Source organism: Poromitra crassiceps (genome assembly GCF_964638095.1).
Source record: "Poromitra crassiceps genome assembly, chromosome: 23".
NCBI lineage: Eukaryota > Metazoa > Chordata > Actinopteri > Beryciformes > Melamphaidae > Poromitra > Poromitra crassiceps.
In genome coordinates, this window is record NC_139639.1 from 18,628,627 (window position 1) to 18,641,748 (window position 13,122).

Sequence of the window (13,122 nt, forward strand, 5' to 3'; positions counted from 1 at the left end):
CGCACGCGCACACACACACACACACACACACACACACACACACACACACACACACACACACACACACACACACACACACACACACACACACACACACACACACACACACACACACACTTTAAATAGTAACTAAACCCCCCAACCACTTTTCAGCTGAAAACCAATGTAATTTATATGTCAATTTAGTAGTGTTGATGGATTCAGGTCCAAATTTGAATGTATTTGAATGCTATTGTGTTGTATGCCTAGCGACTGCCCTCTCCTGTTTGAAACCTGGCTATTGGAATTGAATTTTGCCATTGGCTGACCTTGGTCCACGTCTTGGACCAACCCCCCGATCAATAGTCCCCCTTTGGTGGGTGACAGCAATGATGTGCCTGGTCGTCGGTTGTGTCAGTTAATTTGAATTGTGTGCGGTGGAAAGTTGTGGTGTTGTCTGTCTGTCTGTCTCTCTGTGTTGGGGGGGGGGGGTGTGCAGCGACGGCTAGTTGATACTTTTTTCATAATCTAGAGGCGCTTTTTTTCCAGGGTAGAAGCACTTCAGCCAAAACTCTGGGGTGTAGTTACTTTTTAAATTCCTATATCCTCCTCACACAATGCAAACATGCACACAAAACAAGCACGCACGCACGCACGCACAGACACACACACACACACACACACACACACACAGTATACAGTATACAGATGGAGGTACGTGCCCAGTGAATGATTCATTTCGTCTCAGTTTATTCTCAAGGCTCCCTGAGGCTCTTCTCTGTGCTCTCTGCTCTGAAATCCAGCATGACAAGTAGCTTCCTCAATTATTTACCAGTGTTGATGGTGATCGCTCACAACCATGAACTCACAGCGAGCACGTGCACAGATGTGTGCACGTGCACAGACGTATGCACGTGCACAGACGTGTGCACGGGCACAGACGTGTGCACGGGCACAGACGTGACGTGTGCACGGGCACAGACGTGACGTGTGCACGGGCACAGACGTGGCGTGTGCACGGGCACAGACGTGTGCACGGGCACAGACGTGTGCACGGGCTCCAGACGTGTGCACGGGCACAGACGTGTGCACGGGCACAGACGTGTGCACGGGCACAGACGTGTGCACGGGCAGACTGGCAGAGGCACAGATTGGGGCATAAACGCACTCATAAATGCACATTTAATGTGTTTTTGAGAGAGCGGCCTGTTTGTCAGTTTCGTAATTAAACCAACACAAAAGCGTCCATGTGTTCCTGTGAGATCGTTCGGTCCGGTGCTCCATGCTAACACTTTAGCATGCACTATGTTGAGTGATGGCAGGGCGACTAGCATTATCCTGAAAGTGAGAAAATTAGAATGTCGAAAGAATCTCTTGTGCTTCAGCCCCTCCAGAGAGGGAGGTCGGTGCAACGGAACCCAAAGAAGATACTGGAGCACACGATTCACTGGAACAATATTTAATAAGGTGCAGAGAAGGTTGAATCTGAAGAAGACGCTGCGTGCGTTGAAACTTCAGTCTTTGCACCTTATTCAATATTTTTTCCAGTGGATCGTGTGCTCCAGTATCTTCTTTGGGTTGAGTCGCTGAGAAGTGGCCCATTGAAGTGTTTTTGAGAAATTATCACTTTGAGCAGTTCTGGGACTGGGACCCGAAAGTCAACTGCTGATATTCACTCCTGCAGTGTCAGGTCATATTGTAATATTTCAACTTTTATAAGTTGCTATAGGTTTTATAAGTTATTATTACCTCTATATTATTATCACTTTAATTATTCTCGAAATGCTATGACTTGTAATAGTATGACATTATTGGGTATGAACACCTCGGCCCGAGGGCGGAGTGCACTCCCGGTTTGTGGAGCGATTTAAGCAGAGCGACAGAGCGATTCCAAAGGGTTGAATCGAGCGACAGGGAGAAAAATAAATATCTCGGCGTGAACATAGCTTTTAAGTTGACACAAGCCAATCTCTCACAAAAACCTGGTGTAGTCCTTTACCACACAGACATGCACTCACACCCTTGTCACCCCTCATCGTCTCTCTCCTCCTCCAGGCCCTGCAGTCTCTGTCCCTGGCCGACTCCAGGCTCCGGCAGCGGGGCACGGTGCTGGTCAACGCCCTGGGCTCCAACACCTGCCTGCGGAGGGTGGACCTGAGCGGCAACGCCCTGGAGGACCAAGGGGCCAAGATGCTGAGCAAGGCCCTGCAGATCAACACCACGCTCAGGTGTGTGTGTCTGCGTCTTCAGATCAGCTCTCCTGTGGGAGCGAAGAGGCAGGGACGGACTGATGTGCTGCAGATCAGTGCGCTCATGTGTAGAGTGCCGCAGGCCAGGGATGACATGTTTTTGTACAGTAGGCTCACCCGGAAGTTTGCATTGCGCTGGGTTCCCTCGTCTCAAGTTTTTTTTTATGGGTTTTTGGTTAACCCGAAATAAGGTATGTGGTTAACAAAAGTGTTCAGCAAGATCACCTTCACAAATAAACACCATTTTTATTATTTTTGGAGCGTATCATAAACTTTTGTTAACCGCAGACCTTACTTCATGCATCTAACGAAGAGACCCATTAAATAATAAAAACATTGACTTGCTACCGCATTTCCGGGTTTGAAGACTCATTCCTGCGGCACTCTGCAGAGAGCAGAGGGGGAAGCTGGAGGGAGGGGGGAGGTTTTAGAGGACAGATGAAAGAATAGGGGCAGAGGGGAAATTAAGATGTTAGGTATGGTGGTTCGAGCGGAGAGGATGTGCTGAGGTTGCTGAGAGGCAGAACAGAGAGATCAATGCGGCACTGAAGAGAATTTGGGGGGGGGGGGGGGACCAAAAACATGAACCATGTTGAAGATAAGACGGTAGGACGGTGAGAAGAGAGGGGTAGAGATGAAAAACCAATGCCCTTCAGGCTTTCAGTGTAATGTACCATCACCCCCCCAAGTGATGGGGGGAGGGTGGAAACGGAGGTAGCATCGCCCCCCGGGGGGTAAGATACAAGCTCTCAGATGGGCAGGAAAGAGCTAGGGGAAAAGGACAGAAGTAGGAAGGGAAATCATATGGACTACAGAATGAGATGAAGGGAGAGAGCGAGGGATGGGGGGGTTGTGAAGGAGTGTGAGAGAGAGAGAGACCACCTAAGGAGTGTGATTTGGGGCTTTTTTCACCAATTCAATTTCTAGGGCAGAGCGAGCGAACGGGGGAGGGCGAAGAGGAGGAGGAGGTGTAGGGATGAAAGTTGAAGGGGGCCAGAAAATGAAGTGTTTCTACCCCGTCGAGTGTAGGTGGAGAATCCGCTCTGCGAAATACCGAGCGCTCATTAGTTGCATGGCGGCCCGCTCGCACAATGCTAATGTTTGGGATTCTGTGCACTCATATTCTGCGACTGCCGCAGAGGAAAGTAGTCCCGACAAATCTCTGCTTAATCTCTGTGTGATGTATTATTTGTGCAGCTGCATGGTCAGATGCTGTTGTAACTGGGGTAGTATGCCCACTGCGGGTTTGGGTGTGCAGTAGCATCTCGTGAAGTGATGTTTTCGGGGCTTTAGAAAACGACTGATCTTTCCGCACCCCCCCCCCCCCCCCTCCTCCCTTTTTCTTTCTCTCTCTCTGTCTCTCCCTCCCCCTCCCTCTTTCTCTCTGTCTCTCTCTCCCTCCCCCTCCCCCTCTCTCTTTTCCCATTCCTTTCGGGTTTGATCCCTCTCAGGAGTGTGACGTGGGATCGCAACAACACCACAGCGACGGGCTTCCAAGATGTGGCGAGAGCCTTGGAGCAGTAAGCCACACACACGCACGCACGCACGCATACATACACACACACACACGCACACACACAAACACACACCATAAAAATCCTTGAAGAGGAACACACAAACACATGTGTGTTTTTTAACAGTGCCCCACACGCGCAGACCCACCCACCCGACCACACATAAACACACACAAACACACACACTCACCTCTTCGAGCAAACCCAACTTCAGCACAGCATAATGAAAGGCAGATAACTATCTCAGAACCTAGCTGTACAGTGTTTACTATTACACCACGTTTCATCACTCTACTGATATGGTTGCTAGTCATGCACCTTCCGTGTGTGTGGCTGTGGCTGTGTGTGTGTGTGTGTGTGGCTGTGTTGGGGTATCAGGGACAACTGTGCGGGGGGGGGCAAATCCCCCCCTGGGCATTTGCTGCTGCTTGCTTCAGATAAAGGTTGTAAGCTCACCTGTAACTATCGGTGACATTCCTGATACCATCCACTTCCATGATCTTTAGACATGTTGTAAACGCATCCCAGCATATCGGCGACATTTTGGAACCCTCAGTATTGTGCTATAAGGCTAACTAAAAGTGGCGTCAAGTAAGCAAGTCTTGTTGGAGTGGATATCACAGTGCAACCATGTTACGGTCAAACTACCCATTTCACTATATCACGTTGTATTTGCAAGGGGTATATATACACCCCATCGCTGTATGTGTGTTTCTCTTAGGGTTTACATTTAATTAAATTAGATTTTGTCCAATATTCAAATATTCCTGAATTGCATTTTGTGTTAAAAATAAATATTATTTCTATCTAACTTTTTAGCCAGATTGGATGGTTTTCTTGTCAAAAGTTATGCCGCCTCAAAGCTTTCTGGGAAATATCCAAACAATGCTGGTGTTTGGACTGAGAGAGCCTGGTGACGCGAGGTTTGGACAGGAGAAGGGAGGGGATGGTGGAAGGGAGAAACATGAGCAGCAGATCCATTCACAGCGCTAGCTGGCTTTCACTGAAACTACACACCCTTTTTTGAAAAACTGACACGATGAACGCTCTGATTTCTTGGGGTTGCATATCTCTTTAAATGTAAATGCTAATTATTATTGCTGATGTGATTTTTATGCATGTTTTATTTCCTCCCTCCCACGCCTTGTTCATTCTCAATCTCTCTCGCTCTCCTCTCGTTAGTAACTTTACACTGCAGTACATGCCCCTCCCCCTCAGTGATCTCACTCAGGCATACCGCAGCGCCCCGGAGAAGATGGACCAGGCCCTGACCAAGGTGAGAGGGGACTGAGAGTTTCATGTTTTGTTTATTAAAGTTTAACTAGGCAGGGTACAACGGTAAAAACACCGTTTTCAAACAGTGAATCCTGAGATGTGTCAGCAACAGCAATTAACATCAGCACAAGCTATATATACATAAACCATAAATAGGTAATTTAAATAAGCTAGGATAGGTCATTTATAAAACCGTTTTAAGAGCATGAGGAAGAAAAGAGTTGATGTCTTTTGGTTCTTCTCGTGGGCACGACGTATACCCAAATACATAAACAAACAGACTGAGACAACATATATAGACAAGAAGGTAATGAGGAACATGAGGGGCTGCTGGGAAGGTAGGAGCACAGGGGAGGAACAGGGAGATCTGATTGGTCAGAGGGTTAACTCAGAGCAGGGCAGGGCTAACGAGGCAACATTGAGGGCAGGTGTGGAGGAAAGGAGCACACAAGTTTCCAGAGAGTAGTTGGAGTTCAAAGGGCACATGGTTTGAACAGTCCTCACATAGACTTAAATGGCTACTAAAAAGGGGTACTAAAAAGTTATGCGTTCGATCCTCAAGATGGCGGCCACAACAAACAAGATCAAACTAAACAAAGTTCATGACAGTATAAAGAGGCGGAGGATGGACAAAATCATGGCAATACCTAAAAGGGTGAGACTGACTTATCGCCGATTAATGGCCTTTAATTAAATAATCATCACCAAGTTATGTCGATCTGATATTTGACATATTCTACATGTTCAATCATGTTTTTGTAAATTAATTCTTCATTTAAAAGCCTGATCTATCTCAGAGTCTGCTGCTCCATTGAATAGGTGTGATGGGTCACTAGATGCTCCTTAAGGAACTACTTGTTTAAATGCTGTTTCCACTCTGCCAAGACTGAAATAGTTGAGAAAAACAGAGTACTTGTTTTGTTGGCATAAAAACTATTTAATTTAAAGATATTGAATAGCGGCACAAAATATCGGCATTAGTATTGGCCTTCTAGCGTTTGAACCTAATAAGGAGTTGGGCCATGCTTTGCCTTCAGAACAGCTTGGCTCCTCTTTGGAGTGATGTCATGCATACCAAGTGCTTTTCCTGCATTACTTACCAGCTTTGTTTTGTTTAGACTCTCTCATAGAGGTGTTGATTTAATTCTGGGATTATTTGTGCTTTGTCCATTTCATGGACAGACTTTTCTGTTAAGTCTGTCTATTTCAGTCTGTCTGTCCGCTTCAACTTGTTCCCAGTGTTTCTCTTTGCTGATGCAGTTCGCTCATGTTTGGTATATGCTGACTGTCATCATTTATTTATATATATATATATGTATATATATATATATATATATATATATATATGCACTGACTCATTAGTTGCCTCATGTTGATTTGAAAACTCGCATAAAAGTGAAACTTTTTAATTAAAGCTGACAACTACGTATTATCATTCAACTTAATGCGACTTACCTGCTGTGTGGCTGCCTTTGCACTTGTGATTTGGTACTTTTTATGTGGTATTTCAATCATTTTGTTGACAATTATTGTCTATGTAGATTTCTCGACAAGCGTTCTTTGGTTATGATAGTGTTTTGACCTGACTTGTTAAAATAAGACAGTTTCATTCTTAAAGAGGTACGTAAATACTGCTGGTTTGGAAGATTTCTTAAAATATGCTTCATAACAAGCTTAACGAAGCCTTTTCTGGTACAATACTATATAATATATAACCCTTTTCGTATGTACTGTATATGCAGTGTTTCGCTAAGGGTTTTTGTTTTCTATCCGTCAAGCTGATAGATCCTTGAAGGGGACCTTGATTCCATCTTTCTTTACATAAGATGATTAACCAAAGCAGCTTCCGCCTGCTGAGTCAAGGAAACTAAATCTAAGGCATCCCATTTTTTATTCCGGGGGATCAAAATCTTCTCTCCAGTCTTCTGTATTACCATGCAAATGGACTCGTCTCCTGCCTCCTGCTCCCTGCGCTTTGTAAACACCTGTCATCTCCAATCCTCTCCCTCCTTGTTTGTTTTGTGCGTGTGCATTTGCATGTGTGTGTGTGTGTGTGTGTGTGTGTGAGACAGATCCAGCGGGCCCTGCTGAGGAACAATCAGACTCAGCGTTTCTCTCAGAAACAGGCTCTGCGGCTGCACCAAGGCCTGGTCACCAGCACCGCCGAACAGGTGCGTGTCTTTAGACTGTATGTACACACGACTATGAACAAGTCCAGCCAACACTTTTATTTTGATGTTCACAGCTTTGACTGACACTTCTTGTATCTCTGTATATGTGTGTGTGTGTAGGTGATGGAGCGGCTGTGTGCGCGTGTCCAGCAGCAGGTGTGTGTCCTGAGAGGCTGTGAGGAAGGAGAGGACGTCCAGGCTGCCAGACAAATCCTCAAAGAGGCCAGGAACTCGAGGGCAGTGAGTGGAGTCCCTGTTCATTGTTGACACAACTGTTGCAGCGCCATCTTGAGGACCTATTTGATGACCTCTATTTGCTGCACAATTGGGAATGGAGTGTAACACTAGTGTCAAACTATACATCGCATCACTTATATATTGACATTGTGAGTGAGAGCAGAAGTACTGTAGCTGAAGGGTTGGATGTATAATATATGTGTGTAGTGTTACATTAGTTTGAACGATCACAGTTTTAATGTGTGAATTTAGTAGAAAGTGCAGCATGTAAAAGTCTTGTCGAGTGAATTATGATATCACGCTCTTAAGGTTGGCTCCATAGGATCCCATTATAAACGTTGGAAAAAAGTATATAAAAAGTTTAAACGAACTGCGATTTCTCAAAAAAGTACAAAGGTTATCAAAATGCTGAATAAGTAAGTACTAAAGTACTAAAAGTGGTAGTGACCCGTTTAAAGTTTGACTGGAGTTTCTAGACTGAGAGTAGTTGGAGTTCAAAGGGGGCACGGTTTGAACAGTCCTCACATAGACACTGAAAAGTTCTGTGCTGCGTTCAGCCCTCAAGATGGCAGCCACAACAAAAACATCACGCGACTGAAACCTGTGTGTGTGTGTGTGTGTCGTATAAACACCATTACATTTTCATGTCACTGAACATGATTCTTGATTCTTCTTTCATTCAGCATGTCAACTGTCTATTCTCTGTTAAATTAAGTATTTCCACCCTCTCTTCCCTGTGTGTGTGTGTGTGTGTGTGTGTGTGTGTGTGTGTGTGTGTGTGTGTGTGTGTGTGTGTGTGTGTAGCTGTATCCCTCTCTGTGTGAGCTGGCCCATGTGCTGTCAGTGGACGGCCCTGTCAAACAGAGGCTGGACACACTGGCTGGAGAGCTGACCAAGTCTGCCGACAAAGAGCTACAGGTAGGTAGGGATGGAGTGTGAACCAGGGCTATCATCATACAGTAGAGAACCAATTCCTGATGCATTCATCCATGCCGAGGGAGACGTGCACCCACTTTTAAGCAGTCAAGCAGCTCTGAATGACGTTTAAATTGCCCATGACGAGAGTGAGGTTTGAAGACATTATAAATTCGATCCCCGGAAGCAGTAGCGCAGGACAAGTCAATTGGGACAAAAGCAGCACACCCTGAGGAGTGTTCTGGGAAATGTTGTGAGTGTTTAGGCTGCCTTCTGCGCTGCCTCCAAATCTATTTTAAATGAACTCTGCCATCATTGTATAACCCTGCATGGTGTGCTTCTCCTCCCGTTTGAGCATCTTGCGCTCGGCTACATTCTAAATGAGCAAAGATCAAGCTCATTTCAATCTGGAGGGGAAAAAACAGCGAGTGAATCTTTACCTTGATGTATGCGCATTCGGTTGCCCCAAACCCAGTGTGAACCGGTGGGAGACTGATTGATAGATGGATGTATGGATGGAGGTGTGAACTGATCGTGTGCAAATGAATTTGAGACTGATGGCCGCATTGCAGATGAGTGGAAGATGAAAACGTGTGGAATGCATGGGGGGGGTGAATTGAAAAAGCAAAGCATATAGATGATATACCCTATGGATGGAGAAGTGTGAATATATAAATGAGAGGAACATGGAGCAACGGATTAAAGGAGAGAACTTGATGAATTGAAGATGGAGTGAATGTGTGGTTGGTAATGTGGAAGGAAGGTCAGGAGGAGAGATTTGGGAGCCATGGAATTCAAAATCTGAATGATTAGAGTTTGATAGTGTTGAGTATTCATGATTATGTTAATACAGAGATTATGGTTACGTAAGAATAAAGATTTTGGTCCAAAGGTCATAGAGACACTGCGGAGTGCGTCACAGTTGGCCCACCGATGGGGAAACTGGATCGCTAGTTCACACGCAAAAACGGCCATCGGGAGGAAATCTGATCGGATATGGACAGTCTGACAAGGTCTTTCCTGTTTTCAAGTAGATTAATCTGTCTAAGAATTATTTTAGCACACTGCCTCTGTGAGACAGGAGAATGTATATACTGTAGAAAAAAATGAACTTAATCATCAGTGTCCTTTCATTCAATAAATCTGGATAATAAATGATCCCACACAGTGGCCTGATGTGAAATACTTAGAGATTTACCAGTAACATTACTTGATTTAATCACCAATTAAGATAATATATATTGATATTTAATCATTTCACTTCATACTGTATTTAAAAATCTGGAATACAGCTACCGGTATGCTTTTCAGACGAGTTTGAGTGACTGAGGGGACATTGCTGTTAAAGTGGATTGATGAGAAGTTAACTCTCATATCATTAGAAGATAACAAGTCAGTGAGATGTCTCATTACTTTTGGACCCTGTGTTTGATTACTGGCAGTCAATACAGAGCAAAATATCCTGAGACCCATCACACATGAACACAACCAATGCAACTCATCTGTTTTATAGAGAGGAAGTGGCTTGTTTTGCTGGGGAGTACAAAAAAACTTTAGCTGGTGATTTTGTACATTTGTTGTCTTCGCAGCCCACCACACAACAGCTTTTAGCCATGTTTAATTAAAGGAAGATGACGCTGGTGTATGGAAGTGAATGGAGAGCTTTCCCCTATGATGGTATCTATGAGATTTGGGTATCTGAACATTCCAGACTCACAGTTCTGTGGAAAACACACCAGATGTTACTTTAGATGTTATTCTTTAATGATGAAGCAGAGTCAGTATTCTTGAGTTCTAGGCTCTTAAGATGTAAACATGGGTCCAAAGGTCACATAGGATTGTAGCTTACTATGGGTACTTCTCCATTTCTTCCTGGACAGTGTAATACATGTGGGTGTCTTGGCCTCCAGGTGATAGTGGACTCCATGGTGTCGCTGTGTCGGGAGTTGTGTCCGATGTCCTGCTCAGCTGCCGAGAGACTCAACCCGCCGCTGTCCTCCATCTCGGAGCAAGTTTCCATCCCGCGCACGGCCATCCACGATGCCCTGATGGAGAGGGCTGCCGAGGACATCAACAGAGCCCTCGAGTAAGACAGGGAGGCTGACATGTCCTTGGCTTGGAAAGCTGTTCAGCAGTTTCACCTGCTCTTATTATCCCATTCTTCTTCTTCCCTTTTCAGGGAGGTGAAGTTGTCCGTGGTCTCCTATCTGACCAACTCCATAGTGGATCAGATTCTACAAGAGCTGTACACCACTCATAAAACCCTGGTACTGGTAATATCCCTTTACTGCATGACATCTTGTAGGATCATAGGGGAAAATAATAGGGTCAGTTGGTTTAATTTGAGCTACAAAAACCCTGCTTTCCCTGTGTATTCAGTGATTTGAACAGTATATGTGAATAAGATATGATCTATTTTTATGAGTCGACATTTTGCTGTAAAATAACTTCCGGTGTCTTCCAGGGGAAAAGTGTACATTCGACATGGAGTTGGTTATCTAAATATTATATATATTATATTAATATATCCTGCACGTTGCCTTGCCCTCTTACTGTGAATACGGTTGCATTGCATCAACTTCAAAAACCAATAAAACCCATTGATCACAGCTATATGTCTTTAATCATTGATGAATAAGGACAACACGGCCTGCAGCCAGATTAGTCCGTGGCAACGATTTGCAACCAGCGTGCCACAGATTCAGCTCAGGTACACCCCGGGATTGTGCTCAAATGTCAAGAAAGTCAATACGCAACCAATTTAATTGATTCACCTCATTAAAGAGATAGTTCGGTTTGTTTGAAGTGGGGTCCTATGAGGTACTTGCATACAGGCAGTGTACTACATGCAGTAGAATGCAGCCGTCCCAATTTGGAGAAATTGAGACCGGCTGCTTCAGGCAAGTAGAGCTGTCTGCTGGTTTGTGAAGGGGTCCACGAGCAAAAATGTAAGAAAAACAACATAAATGCTTCCATACTGCTCACCTGGCATAATCCAAGTCTCCACAAGCCCTGAGATGCCAAGTTGACTTGAAAATATGTCATTTACACCCTGTTTTTAGTAGCCAGGTGCAACAGTACGTGCTAGTACAACAAGTGGAGTTGCTGCACCTGGCTACATTGAAGATTTGAGCTAAAACAGGGTGTAAATTGTGTATTTTCATTTCAACTTGGCATCTACTCGCTCGACGCAGACGGTCTCAATTTCTCCGTGCTGGCTGCATTCTACTGCATGTAGTACACTGACGGTCTGCAAGTACCTCACACAACCCCACTTCAAACAAACCAAACTATCCCTTTAATATTCACTAGCGTGTTGATAATCATTTGCTGCCAAGTGCAGCAGTTCATTATCTTTCTTGGATCTCTTTCAGTATGCGAGACATTCTCGATACACTCCCAAGATTTTCACCAAGTCTCCATGGCCACCGACCAAGGTTGTGAACTACAAAATGAAGGCATCCGCTCGTGTTCGAAGGAGGCACCAGCGTTCAATTTTGTTGCACGCCGCTGCCGATTATTAGAACTAAATAAGCACAGACTGAGTTGAAAGCTTTTTTGTTGTTGTTGCAGCTACTGTTACTTTGAGGAACACTCTGTATCCACCTCTGCAGAGGCGCGTGGGCAGAAGAAACGGACGCGGAGACGGCAAAAGCAAATACATCTGAGTCGATCAAAGAGCGCGATTAGGCGCCGCGCGTCCTCCCTCCCCGCAAAATTAAGTTGTTTAAAATTCCGACACCGGAGGGGGAGGCAAACACAGACGTTTGGCAATAACTGCATCTGCTCCCACTCCTCCGCTTTGCATTCCCTCCACTGTTTGTCCACCGCTACATCGCAATCTCTGTTCTCGCTTTTGCTGCAGTGACAGTTTGTCCTCTATCGCGCTCCGAGCTTTAATAAACGAGAAAATTGATTTTATTCATATTCTCGCAAACAAGGAAAAAGTAGCCTTTGTTTTGTCTGCAAGCTTTCTTGGGTACAAGGACAGATAGAGGGATAGGAAAGATATTGTTGCAAGTGTCATGAGTCATCACTGCGTGTGTGTGTGTGCGCGTGTGTGTGTGTGTGTCTTTGTGTGCATGTGTGTTTCGATGTGTGCGTTTGGGTCAGCTGCAGCAGGTGTCCCAGGCAAAGCGGTGGGATGATGGCGGGACGGGCAGACGCACCGTCAGACAGGCCAGATTAGCAGAGTCTCTGGAATTCCCTGATGAGGATCTGGGCGTCAACCTGGGAATAGTAAGTGTGTGATTGCCTGGGTCCAGACCTTCCAATCCACTCACTCCACGGAGTCGAGTTAGAAGATGGAAATGAGTGTAACGAGTTGACACTTCGGTCTGATATCAGGCTCGCATGCTAATACTTATGTGTAAGTGAAAGAGTCTGTTTCTTTTCTTTTTAAAGGTGCTATTAGTGCTGTTTTTGAGCATCGATACGTTACTGTCAAATGAATTGTGATACCTTGGCATAATTCTAAACAAATGAGGTCATGATGACTTGGGATGTAACGATATAACCGCTTTAAGGTATCAAGCAACCACGGTTAATAGCCAAGGTTATTAGTATTTCATGGGATTAACACCATGAAATACCATATGCCATGGTAGATACCGCACTGTGAAATCTCATATCGTTACATCGATCATAACATTTATCACCTTTAACCATACAGTATTACTTGCTTTGTTGTTCTCAAAGTCTGTGCAAAGATCTATTTGCACACTTCTGAGTAAATTTCACTTTAAATAATTTGGCTTGCATTGACTCATTGTCATTGTGCGG

General features: G+C 44.8%; 1 protein-coding gene across 1 annotated transcript in view; it reads left to right on the plus strand.

Annotated features, from left to right (window-relative positions):
• Positions 1-13,122, plus strand: part of carmil3 (capping protein regulator and myosin 1 linker 3) — a gene marked incomplete at both ends in the record, with an annotated part of 94,039 nt that overhangs the window by 59,810 nt on the left and 21,107 nt on the right. Inside the window, 9 exons of the mRNA XM_083659039.1 lie at positions 2,035-2,207; positions 3,680-3,748; positions 4,925-5,018; positions 7,090-7,188; positions 7,309-7,428; positions 8,230-8,343; positions 10,251-10,426; positions 10,520-10,607; positions 12,454-12,579. Of these exons, the coding sequence (XP_083515165.1) occupies positions 2,035-2,207; positions 3,680-3,748; positions 4,925-5,018; positions 7,090-7,188; positions 7,309-7,428; positions 8,230-8,343; positions 10,251-10,426; positions 10,520-10,607; positions 12,454-12,579 (1,059 nt within the window). The remainder of the gene's footprint in view (positions 1-2,034; positions 2,208-3,679; positions 3,749-4,924; positions 5,019-7,089; positions 7,189-7,308; positions 7,429-8,229; positions 8,344-10,250; positions 10,427-10,519; positions 10,608-12,453; positions 12,580-13,122) is intronic.